The sequence below is a fragment of the Salvia hispanica genome, chromosome 4 (assembly GCF_023119035.1).
Source record: "Salvia hispanica cultivar TCC Black 2014 chromosome 4, UniMelb_Shisp_WGS_1.0, whole genome shotgun sequence".
NCBI classification, from domain to species: Eukaryota; Viridiplantae; Streptophyta; class Magnoliopsida; order Lamiales; family Lamiaceae; genus Salvia; species Salvia hispanica.
Window position 1 is genome coordinate 2,669,143 of NC_062968.1, and position 19,865 is coordinate 2,689,007.

The 19,865-nt window shown below is 40.1% G+C and overlaps 2 protein-coding genes across 8 annotated transcripts; both read right to left on the reverse strand.

The window, feature by feature from the left end:
- Window positions 1-557: 557 nt before the first annotated feature.
- LOC125217839 (E3 ubiquitin-protein ligase UPL1) lies at window positions 558-16,694 on the reverse strand. 4 transcript variants are annotated; one of them, XM_048119394.1, is made up of 18 exons: window positions 16,315-16,691; window positions 15,435-15,530; window positions 15,157-15,363; window positions 6,822-13,506; window positions 6,445-6,686; window positions 5,596-6,354; window positions 5,205-5,519; window positions 4,761-4,962; window positions 4,382-4,671; window positions 4,010-4,293; window positions 2,652-3,813; window positions 2,409-2,555; window positions 2,241-2,321; window positions 1,913-2,138; window positions 1,685-1,824; window positions 1,139-1,245; window positions 898-1,043; window positions 558-812 (listed from the first exon to the last, which is right to left on the reverse strand). In XM_048119394.1, the coding sequence occupies exons 1-17, from the start codon at window positions 16,345-16,347 to the stop codon at window positions 941-943; spliced, it is 11,079 nt and encodes a 3,692-aa protein (XP_047975351.1). In that variant the 5' UTR covers window positions 16,348-16,691; the 3' UTR covers window positions 558-812; window positions 898-940. The 4 variants fall into 4 exon arrangements, with proteins under 4 accessions (XP_047975351.1, XP_047975350.1, XP_047975349.1 ...); XM_048119393.1 differs by having other exon boundaries at window positions 6,445-6,707; XM_048119392.1 differs by having other exon boundaries at window positions 2,018-2,138; window positions 6,445-13,506; window positions 16,315-16,694.
- A 502-nt stretch (window positions 16,695-17,196) lies between these two features.
- Window positions 17,197-19,474, reverse strand: LOC125217840. 4 transcript variants are annotated; one of them, XM_048119398.1, is made up of 4 exons: window positions 19,286-19,474; window positions 18,447-18,514; window positions 17,797-18,316; window positions 17,197-17,711 (listed from the first exon to the last, which is right to left on the reverse strand). In XM_048119398.1, exons 1-4 carry the CDS (start codon window positions 19,380-19,382, stop codon window positions 17,665-17,667), a joined length of 732 nt encoding a protein of 243 aa, XP_047975355.1. In that variant the 5' UTR covers window positions 19,383-19,474; the 3' UTR covers window positions 17,197-17,664. The 4 variants fall into 4 exon arrangements, with proteins under 4 accessions (XP_047975355.1, XP_047975353.1, XP_047975354.1 ...); XM_048119396.1 differs by adding an exon at window positions 18,874-18,936 and having other exon boundaries at window positions 17,197-18,321; window positions 19,286-19,465; XM_048119397.1 differs by adding an exon at window positions 18,874-18,936 and having other exon boundaries at window positions 17,197-18,316; window positions 19,286-19,462.
- Between the last annotated feature and the right edge of the window lie 391 nt (window positions 19,475-19,865).

Sequence of the window (19,865 nt, forward strand, 5' to 3'; positions counted from 1 at the left end):
GAATCTTGTGATATAGACCTCCATAGGGTAATCAGTAATGAACCCAGCCTGTTGCTACCCCTCCATTGTTGTTTCATGTTTGTTTAATTACAATTCTTCCAAAAAAAGAACATTGCTTTTTATTTTAATATTTGCTGAAGAGCACATTTGGTTGTTTTGTTTAATTTATTGTTAACCTACATAAACAATTTGTAAAAAAATATTCGGAGGAATGAAAAATAGTAAGAAATCAGAAACGATACCATCTCTTCCAACAGAAGATACTTATACTTTTCTATTTTATTTTCATTCATTTTCTATTTATGATAAATTTTTCTTTCTAGCATTATAATTCATGTCGTCCACTACTATTTTTATAAAAAAATAAGAGTAGGTCATTAGTGACACCATCAAAATGATGAAAAAAGAATAGCAGGTGAATTAATGATTATTTGTGAAGGAGAATCTTGATCCAGCTACAAATTATGAGATCATTTATATACAGATATATACACACACAAACATATACGAAAATGCTTAGATCATAAACACCAAAACCTGTACAAAACAGGACAAAATCTAGCAATTGTTTGTAAATAAATGGCAAAAGTGGTTATTGTAGTAAGCTAGAGTAGAGCCAGCCAATAGGCAGATGAAGAATATATAAGTATCTAAGAATGATTCAATCCCACATAGAGAGCAAAAAAAGGTGTTTCTGTTCCCTCCTCCCCCCATCTATATCTCTTTCATCAGCTCCGCCACTACGGAAAGTGAAGCGCCATTCATCACCGCCTACATACTAGTCTCGACGCGACTGCCTCAGCACTTCATAACTGCAACAAAATATGATAATAAGACAGCTTGTCGAATAAGTACTGTTTCATCTCTACCAGCTGAAGCAGCTAATAACCAACGTACTTGTACATTGCAGTGGAGAATCCGATAGCTAGAACTGCATCAATTAACCAAACCCAAATCCTTCGCTAGCCTCATGGATTGCCAGCAATAAACGCTCTTGAAGCTGTTCCTTTGAGGAGTACTCCGGAAGGTCCAGTTGGTTGAAGCTGGGAATAGTGCAAATATATCAAATCAATACACACAGCACAGTTGCAATATGCACGTAGTTAAGAGAGCAATATCTGCAACCACGAATATTTACCAGGTATGAGCAGATGGAAGTCTCTCAGGAGCTCCATATGCTTTGTGAATCTGAAACTTCTGCGGACCTGATATGCCTTGCAGTGCCTTGAACCCTTCCAAAGGAACCTAATACACCAACAATCCATATCAGTCTTACATAATAATGATCAAACGCAATGAATAAATCCTAGGCAGGAGGAAAATGAAAGGCACAGACATTTACATGCCAAGAAACATGACAGAAATCTCAATCATTACATTGCAACATTTTGTAGAGAGTGCATAAAAAACAAATTGGGTGGATTCAATTAGAGCCTAGACACTAGTAAATCAACAAATATTAAGCAACATTGCACGTGTGATTATTGTTTTAAAACATCACTTTGGTGTAGAAGCTTCCTGCTTCTCCCAACCAATGATTACCCTTCTTTTCTCAGAAACCAAAGAACTAAATTCAAGCATATAAACTCTGTTCAAATTTCACATTTTATGTCAGTAATAAATGCCATTAAGGTTGACTGTGGCAATAAATAAACAGAAATAACTTCAGCTTCAGGTAAATCACCTTCGAAGTGCCTGTTACAAATTGGAGTAATCTCGCCATATCTTCCTTGTTGAATGCCTCAACAACCTCCCAGAACCACTGAACAACATTAGATGCTGATGTGTAACCAGTATACTCCGTATTCGCTTTCAGATCAGCCACTGCAAGGACATTGGAATCATATTCAAGTTTCATGATTAAAACAAACCAGTGAGTATTTGCCAGATTAGACAAGGCTTGCCAACTTACAATCAATCTCTGGCAGACCACTAATTAATAATTCAAGCTCCTTATCATTGAAAATTGATATAAGCTCTCGTGGTACTAATTCATTGAAACCATCAAGGAACGAACTTATTTGAGGGCGGATGGCATTGGTCAAGATATGATCAGCAACGAGGTCTACATATTCATGCTTCGTCTCCTCTGTCACTCTGATATTCCTTCCTCCCGGTTTGAGCTCATAATCGGTAACCTTCCAATCACGATCATGTCAAGAGTTTTAATTTCTTTTGGGTGACCTCAAATATCAAGAAAATTCACAAATGAGCAACAGCTAAAAGACTAATATCTCTACCTCTGTTTTCTCATAAAGGATGTGCTTTTCTTCATCTGCGTCCATGCTAAAGGTCAGATCAGGTATGTCACTCACATCATTCTGCAGAAAAAGAGGACCCAAGGTAATTTAGGAACTAAGTGATGAGTTTATTCTATATTAAGTAATTCACTTCATACTCCTACTCACCTCCAGCATCCATTTCAAATTTTTATAATAATCAGGATCAACAGCCTCAATATCATGATATGTCACCTTCACGCCGAGGATATGCTTGTAGAAGGACCGAGTAAAATATACATCAAGCAATTGTCCATCAAAGAGTGCCTTAGCTACCTATAAGAAACATAGAGTATAACAATGTTAATTAGTGAAAAGACCAATAGATGAAAGCAATAAACCTAACATAAGAGAGGTCCTTCAGACAATTACCACGCGGCCGATAAATCTGAAATAAGAGAGATGTTCAGTTTGATATACAGAATTAGGATTTGGCTGAAAAGTCGAATTATTTCCAACTGTAGTAAACAGTAGAGCTCCTTTGTCAAAGATGACCCTTGATAATAACTGATACCATTCCCTAGTCAAGCCACCGGCATCAATACCCTCTTCACCTTGAAAATGAACATTCAACCTTCCCTTAAGATCTTGATTTGGTCGCATTCGAAGTTGATTATACGAATCCTCTAAAATGTATGCCCGTCTAACACTAATACGCAGAGGTCCTGAGAGGTGTTGGTCATGCTGCTGCCGGATCCTGGATCGAAAATAAGCTCTTTTGTTGTCAAAATCAATTAACCTGGGAGCTTTGAGCAGCATTGAGAGTGATTTTTCCAATAAACCAGGATTCTGCCTCACAAAAGCATTAAGAAGGCGTCGGTGCTTCTCAGCAAACCTCACAAATGTGACAGATCCATCAAATATCCTGTAAGCATCCACACTTTTAATAGATAACGGAACTGAACTCCCACCAGACTCTTTCACTTCTCTTGCAGTCACATTGGATTGATCTTGCTGCAATATTGAACTGTTTGCCTGCAATTTTTCACATAGAACAAAAAACCCCTCAATGAAAGGTAGGAGTCTCTGAGTTCCAGGCGGAAGAGGAGGAGACGCTGAAGAAGAACCCTGTATATGGTCACCCATGCTAATGTTTGAGGCAACTGAAGACTGGGAGGTCTGATTTAACTCCGATTCCATTGAACTAATGCACTCACTTAGTTCTTCCCATAGTGGCTCCAAAGCCACATTTAACTTCCACATTGTAGCATGTTCTTCCTGTTCTTCATCATTCACCCTTTCCTTATCACTGGCATTCCTCTCTTTGGCCTTGTCACTGTCATTGTCATCACCAACAGAAGTGAGCGAGCTGAGAATCTGAAGAACCCGAAGAACAGCAGCCCCAGCCATGGACCCAGCACTCAAACCCAGCATGTGCGTATCTCTAAGTGTAATAAGTTCATTTGCAGCCGAGCTGCTCAATCTATGAGCTAACTCCGAGAGCTCCACAACAAAAAATTTGCGATGAGCAGCAGCTACAGAGGCCAATTTCCTCAGCACATCACCAGCGAGTGTGTAAACTTTGTCTGAAAGCCTGATTCACAAAAAAATACTGACTAAAGCTCTGACATAATTTTCACTTGCAGTATTAATTGCTAAACAACAACAAAATTAACAAAAGAATTCAACCAATTCTGAAAAACAAAGTAGGCACATATAACTGGAGGTCAGCCATTTTGCATGAAACTCAGTAGAAGAAATAAAGAGAGATCAGATCTCAAAAATAGTACCCTTCATGCCCAAGAAGAGCACAGAGATTTTGCAGATCTGAATGAGGCAACAGTAGGAAAATATCATAAGTCCTAATACTTCTCTGGCCATCTGATTTGGAAGCACTGGCGCTTTGGTCAAGTTGACTAGATTCCACTAGTGATACATGAGAGTCTGTGCGAGTTTCAGTGGTGGTTTCATTTCCAGGAGGGTTTTCAGCTGGAGGTGCAGTTTCTTCAGTATTAATTTGAATATCTACTTTGGATGCAGCAGCATACACCACCACTTGGAGTAGACCCATGACCTTTCAGTGAACAAGAACAGATGTATCACTTACACAGAACTGATTCCAACAGAAGCTTTTAAAATGAATCAGAAATGATAACACGGACCTGCTCAAGGTGCGCAATACTGCGTAAGAACAGTGGTTCACTTAAGAGTCTCAGAAGTAATATCAAAGGGACATCCTTGTTCTCTGAGCTTTCAGAAACGTAGACATGATGCTCTCCAGCAGTGATTTTTTCCTTGCCTTTTGCATTCTTCCCCTCTGACTGGTTCGTATGTGCAAAATCAGGAATAGTTGAGCTCTCAAAGTGGAAAAGAAGACTGGCCACACCAGAATGATTTGTAGCCAGATATGTTAGAATCTCAAGTACCCTTCGCAACACAAGTGGAGGAACACCTGAATAAAGTACAATCACCCTTATAAGATCCAAGAGATAAAGAGAATTTCCTATTACCATTAGGAAAAGAGTGGAAAATGTAAAATACCATCACATAATTGAGATCGACCATAAACAACATCAGACTGACAACCATAGAGCCTCTGTGTATTCATTGAAGTCACTGCACCCATGATGCTCACTGTCTCAGGCTTTATCATGTCAAGAAGAAGTCGAACAAGTATTGCTCTTGTGTCATTGTGTGAGCACAAGTTCAATAAAAGTCTCTGCAGTAGACCCTTCCCAAGAGGCTATAAAAGGCAAACGGTACGAAATATTTTAGCTACGCTATTACAACTGAGATTCAGCTATTAGCTTAATGGAAAAATCTACTTCATCCCATGTAGCAAAATTGATTAAAAAAAGTGATTCTGAACAATAAAGAGATGCAATCAATACTTTCCAGGTTACAGGTCATTGTGCTAGCTTTAAGAAGCTGGAAGAGAATTCACCTATATAGTATTTGTTGTAAAGCAAACCTTAGAATAATTACCTGTGCCAGCCGTAATAGACGAATTAATGCTTTCAAGCCATTAGCATCCAAAAGTGGTTCTCCCTCAAGTTCATTCAACTTCAAGTTCTCAGATACTGAAGATGCCCTCCTTCCAATATTTACTCCGACACCCCTGTCCATAACTGTTTGCCTATCAAAACCAAACCTGTTTCCCCTAGTGTTCAATCTCTGGCTACTTCCAAACAAGCTGCGAGCATGGTAGTGGCTCATTGCTCTGTCTCTAAGCATTTGTGCTTCAGCAAGTAATGGAGATGGCAATGCAGATAATAAAGCCTCTGAAGATGTCAAAAGAACCTAGCAGACACAAACAGAGAAAATAAATAAACAAACACATAAATTAAGCCTAGCATTTAGAGTTTAAGAAGCAGACCTCTTCACGCAGATCAGCTGGAAAAGTGGCAATAATTGAAGCATTGTCCATGTCAACTGGTTGTCCTTCTGATTGCTGTGCAATCCTTTGTGCCCGTTGTTGTGCAAGAACTTCAGCTTGAATATCCGGAGGAAGCGCAGCTAAAAACTCTGGATCAATGTCTTCAACTCTTGGAGGTGCGTATGTAGGTGCTGGAGCAGACTGAGCTTGCTGAGAAGCAAGAACCTCTGCACGAAGATCTTCTGGAAGTGCTTCCAAGAATGTCGGATCTATGGCATTAGCATTAGAAGCCTCACCGTTCAAACTAGCTTCATCTGTCTGGCCTGCATCTTGAGCCACCAGCTGAGTTGATGGTTCGTCTAGACTGGCCCCAGATGGAGGTAATCCTGAATCCACCTGATCTCTTTCCACATCAGTAGCATTCATATCGACATCTGCACTTTCTGGAACAGAGGAAGCATGACTGCCTGGACCAGCCATATCGGGCTCACCGACCAATATTGCATGACAACTAGACTGGCTATCTGGTCCTGGGGATCTATCAAAATCCTCAGCCTGAGATGGCACAACACCACTTGAAATCCTATCAAAGGGCACAGCATCCTGAGCCACAGAACCAGAAGGTGTCTCCAGTGGCTCTGTTCCAATAGCATTTCCATCCCCAGTTTCCATGATATCCATACCAATGTCACTTGGCTGAACTTCAATCGCTTGATGACGATAACCAGCTGGTTCAGCAACAATATCTGGGTTTACTTCCTGTAACAGTTGAAGTGCAGTTAGTTGATTATCTTGGTCATCATAATTAATATGTTGATCAATATTCAATTGTGTCACAATTTCACTGACCTCTATTGCCAGTTGATTATCAGTGGCCACAACTGGATCATCTTCCTGCCTTTCTGGTAATACTTGGTTCTGTGAAAGCCGTTCAGAAGCACTTTCAGCAGGACCAGTGTTGCTTAATTGCGAAATGAACTGCTCTTCAACTGCTTGAGCAATTGCTGCAGCTTGACCACCACCTTGGGGTTGGCCATCATCAGTCCAGCGGCCATCACCTGGCCCTCTTCGGCCCGATCCGCGCAAGGACTCTAAACCAACAGAAAAGTCAGCTAGTTGAGGTGGTGCAGAACCACCCAGCCGATCACCAAATAGATTAGTTGGTGCATTGTCATAAGGAAGAACAGGAGCATCAAACATATAAAAATGGGCTAGATCAAGGTTACCAGCAGAAAGGCCTTCAGCATCCCGGGATGAATTCCCAGCAGATGACCACATTGAAAACAAATCACCGGAATTTGATGGCCTTGAAAGCAGAGGATGTTGAAGACCATTGCCTTCTGTAACTGACCGCTCATAGGATGTTCTATTTGCCTGACGACGGCGCTCAAATCCAAAAGACCTACGGATTCCAAAGAAGTCATCAACATTAACGCCTTCAAAAGCTTCAGCTGACACATCAATTAGGCCTCCCCCTGCTCCAGGTTGTCCAAGGACCTGCAAATGATCTAACCCATCAAGGGCTTCCCTCCACCTAACCTCAATTACACGGTTTTCATGGAAATCATCATCCTCATCATCAACCATATCATTATAGTCATCACCCAAGCCAGTATCATCATGGTCCTCCACATCTGTATCAGCCAAGGACATCAATCCAGTGCCATCTTCTGCTATATCTTCATCCTCATCCTCTCCGTCATCATCATCCTCACCATCATCACCCATGTCATCTTCTTCTTCATTCATATCATCATCTCCTCTATTTTCTACATGAAAAGACATCTCAATTTGCTCTCCATTGGGTAATGCACCACTTTCCTCCATATCCTCACGCATATAATCATCCCCAAGATCCAAAGGTGTGTCAGTAGTTGGATCCTCAATCCTCATCTCTTGTTCCTCCGACTGGTTTGGGTTTGCATTTTGATCACCATTATCCCGAGAATTATCTGGGAGCACAGCTTCAGAACTAGCATTCCCACTAAGCCCTTGTTCAGAACTTCTATTTTCAGCAGAAGATTGTAATTGTTGAGAAGCTGTAGCTCCAACACCCTGTGAATCGGACCTTCCATTTGGACCATTTACCTTTTTCCTACTCAGTGTATCAGCCCTAGAGATTTGTTCACTAGCATTTGCAGCCCTTGTCAAGCTTTCCAGAGACTTGAGTATGAGATTCACAACTTTCGGTGCATCAGGGTGGTCCAAGTCATTTACCTGAAGAATGCCCGAGAGGCAATGCACAATCCCACCATCTATCATGCTTTTGGCAATGTCAGGAGAACACCCAGAACCAGGAAGGCTGGCAGCCGAAGAATTCTTTGACAGAATGGAGTAGACCAAATCAACAAAAGCAAACACTTTCTTATCAGGTAACAAGCTGCTACTAGAAGAATTGCTCTCAACATTTGTGAATAAAGACAAAGCTTTTACAAGTTCATTCACTACCCTTCTCCTTCCCTCACTAGAGCGGCCAGCCAATACAACCAAAAACCATGAAGCTTTTTCAGAGAGCTTGTCTCTCCATTCATCAGGGCCAGCAGACTTATCTATCGCCAAGGGAAGAAGACGATGTAAAACATGATGAACTATGCCCCCCTGTCCAGGACATTCGATATGACTAGCCCCACGTTGTTGGCACATTTCCAGATCTCGTTTCAAGATTACTCCGACAACGTGAACATACATAAGCATAATATCGCTCAATAGCTTCAGAACAAAAGTCACTTTAGCAAGAGCAGCTGATTTCTCTGACTGACTGTCTGTTCCAATCTTTACTGTTTCATTAACCTTCAATTTACCCTTCACTTTGTTAGCTGGTTCATCTATATCCATAGCACTAGCATGCCCACCCCAGTCATCATCACCATGGTATGGAGGATAAGTTGACACAATCTCAAGTAGGTGATCAATGACTTGAGTAAGATTTGCTGATACCTTTTTGTGGGCTTTGGAAGACTTAATAGACCCATCAACCTTATTTTCAGTTAGTCTAATGCATTCATTAGTAGATACTCCAGTGTCAAAACTGGAAGCTTTTTTCTCTTTATCTTTGTCTTTATCTTTAGATAGCACTATAATGCACCTCCCTCCTGATGTTTCCAACTGACAGACAGCAGCCACTGCTCTCATAAAAATCTCTGGATCTCTGGATATAACAGGTGCCATAGATGTCAAAAATGTTCTAGCCAATATACGCCCTCCATGTCTGCTTCCACTAAGTGTTTGGCGTATCTCCAATTCCATAGCTGTTTGCAGTGTCTGAGGATCCTCTAGAAGATGTCTAACAATAGCAGATGCTAAGGTGTCATACCCAGGAAAAAAACAACTTCTTGGAAGGCTAAAGAGGGCAATCATACCACCACTTTCAAGAAATTGTACAGCCAGAGCATGTGATTTTGTCAGGCGAGCACATAACTGAAGTACGGCCTGCATAATAATTGGGGGTACATGTCTTTTTATCAGGTCACAAGCAATTCCAAGTACTTTATGACTCTCCTCCATTGTCAAGTAACCCGTTGGCTTTCCAAGAAGTTTTTCAAAGGCAGGGCTATCCTTAGCAGATTCATCTTTACATTCATCAGCAGGTAATGAATTCTCTTTTATTGCTTCAGATGGTGCTTGATTTCCTGACAAGCCAGATAAAGCTCCAGGAACTGTTGCCTCATCAGTATCCCCAGATATCTTAGGCCTAGACTGCACCAAATCATCCAAGATAAGAAGTAATGCACTGATGCATTTGGGGACAAGAAGCTCTTGGGGCACCTCTGTCCTCTCCATAAAATTAATCAAGATATCTACAGCGATTGAGACAATCCCATTTTGTGCTGCAATTTCCCGGGTACTTCCATCTTCTGAAAGAAGTAATGCCAAAGTATGTGAAATCATACCCAATGCACAGCTATCCTTGGAGAAGTCAAGTGGGCAAAGCTTTAGCTGCTGAACAATATAAGAAATGACTTTTGAGCGATCTTCCCCCTTGCTCCTACTACAAAGAGTCCCCAGTAAATCTGTCAAGGGGAATGCCATTGAATCACAACCTTGAAATAATTTCATTGCCACAGAAAGGATATAATCCACTGGAGGGGGTTTTGCCTGTCCCTCTTCAGCCGAAGCATCAGAGGACTTATCAGCCCCGTCAACTTTATGCGTTTCTGCAGAATTTCCTAGGGATAAGGCCAGGGCACGAGCTAGCTCATCATCCTCTTGCACAGGATCTTCAGCATGACTAAACAACCATTCCATTGCCATCTCAACACTATTTGTTTCCACTCGTCTAAGTGCCTCCTCAGCCCTTGCTCTGGAAAACCCCATTTCAACAATAGTAGCAATTGTAGCCTCATCTGGTGGAGGCGGCATGAACCGTTGGCTCGCTGTTCCAGGTAATCCATTGCGATTTTGTTTTGCATCACTAACACCATTGTATACATGAGTGATTAGAGAAATGATGGAGGTGATGAAACCAGGACTACAATTGGGAAACATTGGGTGGTTCCAGACAGGAAGTATCACATCCAGAACTTGTGACTGCAACATGCGAACAAAGGCTTCTGGGTCCCTGGGAACAGGGAACAGCCCAATGGATAGACCAACCGCAACAGGCTGAACAAGAAGCTGCGCCTGGGATGCTGATGTTGAAGACAATAGAAGCCCAGAATTTACAAAATACTCAAGCTCTCGACAATAACTCTGCAACGTATCAAGGAGCCACGAACTCTGAGAAAGTTTGCTCCCATCACCACTCTTCTCATGCTCCGCAGCTGATGTGGAAATTGCATAAGGAACATTCCACAACAGCTGACTGGTTGCATCAAATGTTGTAAGAAGCTCCTTGAAGGTACCATGGACATAAAATTTGTTAATCATTGCAGTGTAACAAGTTCGCCGCCTGCTATCAAATGTGAGAGCAACCATGTCATCAACAACCTTTCCAAGATAGCGACACTTGACAGACAATGAGATATCAACCCCTGAGTTGGGATCTGGAAAACCCAGTGCCTCAAGAAAAACTTTCGCTAGGGCTGTTCCAATACTCTTTGAAGCAGAACTTAAGGATCCAGTTTCAGTCCTCCGACGATTTGGTAAAGTAAAAGCTTTCACAAGTGCTGTGAAGAAAGATCGCATTGTTGAAGCAAGCTTATTAAGGTTATCTGAGACCAGTACTTCTGGACTTCTCTTCTTAGTTCCATGGGGCTGAGCCTCGGTACTACTCGCTCCAGCTTCAGGATCAATTTGTAAGGCTTCCAACTGCCTACCGGTCCTACCACCACGAAGACGGGCAATACCATGTCGAGTGCGGCGACTGAAAACCTCACTTGAGCGGACCACAGATATGAAGTCACGTTCGACTCCCCACTGTGGGTGAGAACTATTTCTGATTGACACAGGATTCATGTATCTAATAGATGGAATATTAGCATCATCATCACTCTCCCTTCCAGCGACATTAGATGGGCCAGTATCTGCATTTTCAGGCTCCACTTCGACATTTCGTTTCTCCTCCACCTTCAACTCACAGCATAGAGATACTTGCCACAGAACTTCCCTATAAGCTTTCCCAAGGTCTTTCAATACATCTGCATCTGCAGAACCTAGTTCAGAAACAATGGTGGTTGCTCCTTTTAACAAAGAATTGGAAAGAGATAAGATTCCTTCCAAAGTAGAGAGGCTCTTCAAGATCTTTACTCTCTGAGAAACTTCCACCTGAGCAAGGTGGGATCCCTTAATTGAACTCAAAAGTTCATCTGTTGACTTCAAATGTTCCCTTAGGAAAGAACATACTGCACGAGCAAGTGAAGCAGAATGTTGAGCAGAGAAATTTTTAAAAGCAACAGCTACACTTTGACCGAGAGATACTGAAGGAGGCAACAGAGGTAAAGAAAACAATTCCAGGACACATTCAATTCCCTTCTTCTCAACGAATATACGGCAAGTATCAGAATTCTGAAGAATTGTTTCTAGAAGACGAGCAGCATTGCTTATACAATCAGGCAAAAATGATTCAATATTTGATAATGATGAATCAGGGGCCGAGTCTGAAAATGGCTCAGAACTTCCAGGCTTGGATGGATCTCTGTCATCAGAAGAAACCACATCTTTGTTATCAGGTTCTGTTTCCATTGGAACAGGTTGAGAGCTGCTTGGGCATTCCGAAGATGGAGATGCCGAGTCAAGTCCAGATCCTATTTTAGCAATTTTTGTCAATACCTCAATCAGCATGTCTACACCCGGTCCCCGCAAAGAGGAAGCATGTCGCATGAGTTCATCCAGGCCACTTGATAAGGAACCAGATGTATCAGCAGCGAGAGCTCGCAGGTACTGTTTGGAAGTGAAGACTCTTACGAAGCACCTCAGAGCATTGCGGTCTTTCACAGCCTGAAGACCGTTGTTGTTCAAACACAATGCATCAAGACACTGTGGTATGCAAGTAATAGCCTCAGCCGAGCAAAGAACACCATCCATTATGGCATCCATAAAGGCAGAAGGAAGACCTGCTGCTTCTAGGATAGAAAAACAGGTAGGATCTTTGTGAATTACATCACTCATTACAGTAGCTGCAAGTGAAAATACACCCCCACCAAAATCTTTAGCCCGTTTGAATATTATACACAAGCAATGTGGCAACAAGCTCTCTTCGGTACCATACATACGAGCTGTTGTTCCAGGAGCATAAGTTCCAAGTGATATAGCACGCAATAAGGCTTTCATCAACAGCCGGCGGTGATAGGAAACCAGTGCCTCGGAGTAAAGAGGCTGCAGACTATCAAGCTCAGCAGAAGCACTTGTACCTATCTCAGAACCACCATACTCCGAACTTTCAAGATCTCCAGAAGTACTTTGTTGCTTTATACCATTTTCAACATGAGATACTTCTACCATTAGGCGTGAAATGGTATCATCAAGGCCTCCCAAGTCCCGAAAAAGAGCAGCAGCTGGATTGCTGTAATCCATGAAGGCTTCCAAAACATGTACAGCTGTGCTAACCAAATGCAAGTGCTGAGGGTCAGTATCTTTTAATAGAGGTAGAAGAGTGGGGATAAATCCAGCTTCACGCATGGCTGAGCAACCTGATGATGATGATACCAAAACTGTAACTAGAGACAACAGAGCCTCAGCAAAAACAACAGACCACTTCGATGAATTATTTACAACTGAGCCAATTGCCTTTTGCATAAGGCTGGAGAGAATGCCACGATGTCCACCAGATGTAACAGCTGTCAGTACAGTGGGCTGACGTGACCTATCTTGACAAAGAGCAACCAGGGAAAGAAGACTTAAAATTCGAATCTTTTCTGGAACTGCATCTTCATAGCTTAACATAGTAACCAATTCATTGATGAACTCTGGCTCAGCATTGAAGAAAGAAACAAGGTCATCAGTATCACTGCATGCTTGAACAAGAACCACAAAGGCATAGAGGCGGATACAAGTATATTGCTGCCTTGCTTCCAGGGAGCTGAAAGCCCTAGCAAACCTCAACCTTGTCAAAAGAGAAAATCTCAAGTTATGGGGAACTTTATAATCTACAACTAATTTATTCAGAAGTTCAAGATTAGACTCTTTGCTTGCATTCACATCAGGCATGTGTATAACTTGTAAACCCCTTGTTTTCTGTTCTGTAGAAGTAGGTTCAACTGACGCATCTTCATTCACAGAATAAAATTCAAAATGCAGAGTGCTACCCAACTCAAGAGCAATAGGGTCAGATATATCCTGTAAAGCACATGGAATCAATCCAAGACCTTCTTCTTTACCCCCCCATCCCTGAGCAAAGGAAAATAATCTTGAATTTAGTGAAACATCCCTTATTATATACTTTCCAATGGATTTTTTTAGAAATGCAGCCAAAGTCTGCAGACAAGCCTCCACGACATCTGCATCGGTGGAAGCAAGAAGAGATGACAAGTGATGCTGCACCAACAAAAATAATGGGATAAGTAAAAACAGCAAATGGAACATAAACATCCAACATTATGAAATAGCACTGGATAACCACTGAAGCTGCCAGAGAGTAAACAGAATAAGTGAACGGTACTCCTTGTCACAGTTTTTTACAACTTCTAGAGCTCGTTAAGCAAAGCATATCCCCTCGGAGTGCAAACATATAGAGGGACATAATAGAGTAAAACACAGACTTTTAGAGTAGCTCAGCAAAAAAGCCACTGCTTTGATTCCTAAGCCCAGGCAAGTGGTGAACTTCCACCCCCCAGGAAGATCAGATTCAACAATTCCTCCTCCCTCCAGTCTACAGTGAATGTGATGCCCACAAGCACAAAATTTTTAACTACTTTCTAATTATTCATAATCAGAGCGCAGTAAAAGTTAGGACAACCCAATCTAAGAGTTTAAGAGTTTAAGCAACACTATCCAACAAAGTGCCCCCTCTATAGAGTTTTACTTAATTAACAGAAGAGCACTATACAGCAAGCAGATTACACACAGAACATCAACAGATCAAAAATTATAAGTTCAAAAATTTACTCTTATGTAAGAAGTCTCTTCAGTTAATAAACAACTTTTACAAAGAGATGGGAAATTCCTGAAGGCAAAAACATTCCAAAAATACATACAACTTTAGTCTCTAAAGCATGTCCAGCACAGAAAAGGCTATAAAAATCTTTGTGAATTGAGGCCCACCAGGATAATTATAAATATAACAGTATCCATTACCCCCTCTGGGAGATCTTTTTTTATTGTCCATAAGTGCACAAGCTCCTTCATTGACAATATACATCTATTTCTCTAATCCCTTCTATTTGCATAATGGAGTATATTAATACAGCAAAAATTTCTTCAAGTGCAAACTATTTACTAGCTGCTAGCAGCTGGGGTGAAGACAAATCTGGAAGCTTTTATTTCTCTTTTTCCCTGGCTGATGAACAGGAGGTATGGATGACTTGGCCAGCTATCCACTACAGATTGTAGGAGCATCATGTAATTCTCAACCTCTCAGTATTCAAATTTGACTGTCCAATTGTGAAATTGCACTCCCTATCAAATCCCCTCTTCTATTTACTGAGCTATCTATTTTATCCTGGTTAGTTGCAGACAAACCACAATAGAATCTAACATTATCAAATACAAGCCAATGATCATTATCTCCAGAGATAATCAACCATGTACCCCAAATTATACCAATGACATCGTGATGCTATATATTGGAGTTGGCTTAGGCTCGGACCACATTTTGTCATACCGCACCAAATTTCATGTGTTAAACAACCAAATCTACTGGACACATTTCCCACCTAATTAACTTGCAAAGTACTGGGGCCTCAAAGAAAATAACGAACGTGGAGTGGGGAGAACCTAGTATGGAAGTTCACAGAACCATGTGCTACACTAAGACACTACTGACAGACGACTATCCTGGTCAGAGATCACAGCCAATCAGGTGATTTGAATTGAAAGGAAACACAATTTTGTCTTACTGCATAATAATTTAAGCTCTCTTAAAAAAATGCTAAACCAATTGCACCAGCTAGTACCAAAATTAAGACAATAAATGTAAATAGTGCCCAAACCAAATATAGTCCAAGACATGTAAGGTAAAGGATATACCTCATAAGAGCTGTAGAAATGCTTATTAGTGCAGTTTTCTAATATCACTCTTATGACACGGAGAATCTGAAGAACGGAATCCCGTGGAAAAGGTGGATCTGATTCTAAAAAGTTCTCCTCAAGTTGCAAATCCTTCCTTGGTTTAATGAATTTCTCAAAAAAGGTGTCGAAGTGATTAAACAAGTCGACCCAATGATGGAAATCCCCCTGCATTATGGAAAATCAGCATGCAAAAAACAAGTAGAGTAAAATCATTGTAGTTCGTGGGGGTAACGCACCTTGTCAAATTCCCAAGAAAAACTTTTAAGCGGTTCCTCTATTTTCTCAAGGGGTGTAGCAGTCACATTGTTGATAAAGGATTTAATCTTCAAAGGCTACAAACGAAAGAAGGAAGATACATCATTCACAAGTATCCAATATTTTAGGGTTGATGTCACAGCATGGGCAACATAATCATACAAATATAAGAATGGGAAAATTTATTAAAACAGTGAGAAAACATCACGAACGAACTACATAAACAAGAATCACGTTTATAAAAAAAATTACGAAAACTGGGGGATAATTTTCAGTTTGACCATTTCTCTCACTATAGCTACAGTAATGCAGCCCTATCCACCTTTGGGAAAACCTGAACCAATTATTTGTAAGGGGAGAGAGAGCTTCATCATGTAGCATTAATCAGTACAAAATCACTTTCATTCGTAGAAATATTTAGGGAAGGCTATATTTGATAGAGAAAAAATAAAGTATGATGCATCATTTCATTGAGTGAAATGATATCTAAGCAAGAGTTGTGGGTTACAGCAGCACGACCCAAAACAACCAGCACATGTGAGTTTTTCAGAAAATGCACGAATGAGAACACCTAAACCGAAGCTTGAGCCAATGCAATAGCAAAGTTGAGTGTACTCTACAGTTAATGTTAGCAAAAAGGTAAAACTGCATCAACTCAAGTTGATATTAATAAAATTCTAACGAATTATAACTATGATTGTAGGTTGTAAATCCGAAATTGTTTCCGAATCATTAGATATCAGTCTCAGTCCCCGATCACACATTCAAATAAAAACTAACCCTAAGAAGCATCCATTACACAGAATTTTATATAAAAATATAAAAGAAACGATCGGAGCACATTAGATAATTTCCACTAACCACTTCAAGCGCCCTTCTCCGCTTCAACTTCATGTTTTAAAGATCAACCAAATGCGATCATTGCCCGATTCGATAAGAAAGCCGCTCAATTAATTACTCCACCGATTCAACCACTCCGATAGTCGAGTGACCGATAGAGCGTACGCGAGAACTCAAGTGAAAAATGGATAACCTGAGGATCGGAGGGCTGAAATCCGATTAATTTGGGGAAATAGACCAAAAATTTGAACAGGATAGACAGAGGAAATCGTGTATCTACAGAGATTGAAGATCGAGAATTCCTAGGGTTTTCGGAGAGAGGTTTTTCTGGGCAATTGATGATCGCATGGAATTTGTAGCCAAGGAAAAAAGATGAAAAATTACGCTTGCGATGGAGTTGTGCTTTATAAAGGGGGAGTGAAATTTTGGGAATAATCATGAAAATGCTTCTAATATTTTGGAATTTGTTACTCCTTTTTTATTCTTTGCCACGAGAGAGTCGGCGAAAATGAGAAAATCAGCCGTTAATTTCTATAATAAAATAACTGTGTTTATCATGCTACATTTATTTTATTTTATTATATCATATCTCACATCATTTCATATGAATTGAAATGAAATTACATAACTTCATTAATTTGAGCTAATTTCGTTTGATTATTATTTCATTGAAATGTGAGATTGGAGATCGAATAAATCAATCCTCTATTCATCAATTATAAAAAAAATAAACACCATTTTTCAACTTTATGTTAGCAATTATTTTACAGTTAAATTATTTTTTAGGAAGAACAAGTAATAGTAGTAGTAGTAGATTATATAAACAGCACCCCTGAGCACAAAACAAAACACATATTAAAAAAAAAAAAATGAGATGCATTTCTTAGAGGGCAAGTAACAATAGCATAACAAGAAATACAAGATTCTTCATTCAGTCATTCTCAAAACTCAAAAGGTGAATGCCCACTTCATAAATGCATATTTGCCTGAAAAAAACATATATAAATGAGCACAAACACCACAAACTCACTTCATTTGTACAAAGATTCCATCTTAAGATACTAGAAGAGTTAGGCTTTACTCAACTATCTACATGCTATCACAGCTATTCAGTCTCCTAAGTTTGCTTTGTAGCTGGGAATTCTTGAAATGACAACTCTTCGTCATTGTAACGGCACAGAGAAAGTATGGAACGTTGATTACTTGGAGAAAGCCCGAGGCTACCTGATGCAAGCACAAGGCGCTTTCCAATATCTGGCCTTTTATGCTTATTTCTCAATGCTCCAGAACCGGGCATCTCCACGCGAGATACATGGGGAGGTGGGATATGAACTGTTTGGGGAGGGACATGGACTGTTGCAGGCGATTTCATCAGATTTTTATGGTATTCACATCTGTTGCTACGGTTAAGCGGCTTCCTGTGTATATATTGGTATGTGGTAAACATAGATTCTGGACCGGAGGCCACTTCATCATAATCCGAAAAATACTTCCTGATAATACCTGAAACTGATGCTGGTTCTGAAACCGTTTCACTAGTGGCCTCAGCAATCACATTCGAGTCCACCTTTTTACGCAGATTCACTTCCCCTCCGGTAGCAAATTCACGGAGAAGTTCTTTTTCAACCAGAGATTGTGGTGTGTGCCCTCGTCTATGGTGTCTCGTCTTGGGTATTTTCTTCACATTTTTCCTTTTCTTCTTCCGGCGGAAACACCAAGCTGAAGAAATCTTCAGCACTGAAGCACCGAGGTACGTAAATCTTCGTATCTTAGCTTTCTTTCTTTTGCAATTTGTTTTCTTTTCAAAGGAGACGCCTCCCAGCTCAACTGAATCAGTAATCACAGTAGCAGCAGAACTGCGCCTGTGAACTTCAGCTTCATTATGCTTCGATGAATCTACACGAGTTGGGACGTTTAACAAGATAACGTCTGTTTGAAGAAACCAAGTGGAATTTGAATCCGGAAAAGCATATTTGAGAGGCAAAGACCCCGATAGGTGATAAAGATGTAACTTCCGCGTCACCTGGTCTTGCAAGAATAACAATACGACAGATCTTAGTTAAGTAGTCCAACCCAACAAAATGCAAATAGAGCAGCCTTGCACTTGAAATGTCTAAGAACAAGAGGAAACAATACACACAACAAAAACACACCATCACTGCTTTGACACTGATAGTTCCAAATTCCGGGAAGCAACTGAGATGCGCCCTTTCGACCACTCCTACGAGTAATAAAACATATCATTAGTATAGATAGCTAATTATTTGAGTAGATAGGAAGGTTCATTGCAATCGTCACCTCATTCGCAAACAACTATATAGGGATATACTATGATAAAGAGTAAAATGAAACACCGAGTCATTGCATAAACATCCAAGCATGACACTCCCGTTAGAGGTACAAACTAAAAGTGAAGTCTACATGTTAAACTTATGGCAGCCACGAACATGACAGGAAATATAGGACATGCAATTCAATTGTCACATTGCCTTATGATTTCATACTAGAAGCTAAACATGGCATATGTTCGATAACCATAAACATTTAAGCCACCACAGCTGGGCAGAATCAGAATCTTACATTGAAATGAAATCTCTTAAAGCCTTAAAGGTACTGCAACCAGTGGTTCAAGAAGAGGATTGCCTGCAGTTTGTAACCAACAGCAGAATTCTATCGTCTTCAACACTTTAAACTAACTAAAAAGCGTGCAAACCATACAAACTTTCACCATGTGCTTAAAGCAGGACTGGATATTCATTTCTCTTTCAAACCATATCCATCTATACAAGCAGATTTTTTTAATTAAGAAAAATCTATATACCAAATTATCCTTCCTTTTTAATCCATACCTAATCAATGCAATACAACAATATAGTAAGTTCAATGATACAATAGGATTTATGAAATTATGTAGGGGAGAAAACCTAGCAAAATTGCATCTTCAACAGAAACTCAAGAGAAAAAAATGAACAGTGAAGAACAAAGAACTAACTTTTGAAGTCGTCGGCTGTGATATCCGGAGAAATCGAAACGGCGAGACGGGTGCCCAAGTTCGTCTCAGTAAACACTGCTTTCGGAAAATCTGCCATTTGAGAAAGCAACGGGAAAACCCAGTTTTTTCTGTCTTTGCCGAAGAAGTTGAACGATTTTTAAAAATGAAATAAAGTAAAAAATGAGCAACACGTTTTATGGTTTAATCAACGCGAGATTTGATTAAATACTTTCATTTACTATGCTCGATCCATTAAATTACACTTTATCGAGAGAAAAGAAAGCCTGCTATCTATCTGTATCCATATTTTGGTTATAATTTATGGTAATCATTTAATTATACCAATCTCTCTCGATAACTGTAAAGAGCCCTTGTGACATTTTTTTGCAAACTATCATCCCAAAATATATTATCGATATCAGCGTCTAATATCACGGTTTTTTTTATAAAAAATTTCACGAATTTTAAATTTAAATAGTAATTGAATTTTTCTAAATGTAACAACTCATTAAAATTAAATATATCATTTTTGTAACGGTAAATATGAGTGATGGCTGATGAAATTGATTGATAAACGAAG

Bases quoted from the DNA above. Each gene is read 5' to 3' on its own strand.
- LOC125217839 (XM_048119391.1), bottom strand. From the start codon at position 16,347: ATGAAGTTGAAGCGGAGAAGGGCGCTTGAAGTG. The intron at 15,364-15,434 runs GTGCGTTACCCC...TCCATAATGCAG, and splicing joins TTTCTTGGGAATTTGACAAG to GGGGATTTCCATCATTGGGT. The intron at 5,520-5,595 runs GTCTGCTTCTTA...TGTGTCTGCTAG, and splicing joins CAGCTGATCTGCGTGAAGAG to GTTCTTTTGACATCTTCAGA.
- LOC125217840 (XM_048119395.1), bottom strand. From the start codon at position 19,382: ATGGCAGATTTTCCGAAAGCAGTGTTTACTGAGACGAACTTGGGCACC. The intron at 18,515-19,285 runs GTTAGTTCTTTG...TATTACTCGTAG, and splicing joins CACAGCCGACGACTTCAAAA to GAGTGGTCGAAAGGGCGCAT. The intron at 18,317-18,446 runs GTGTGTTTTTGT...TTGCAAGACCAG, and splicing joins TCAGTGTCAAAGCAGTGATG to GTGACGCGGAAGTTACATCT.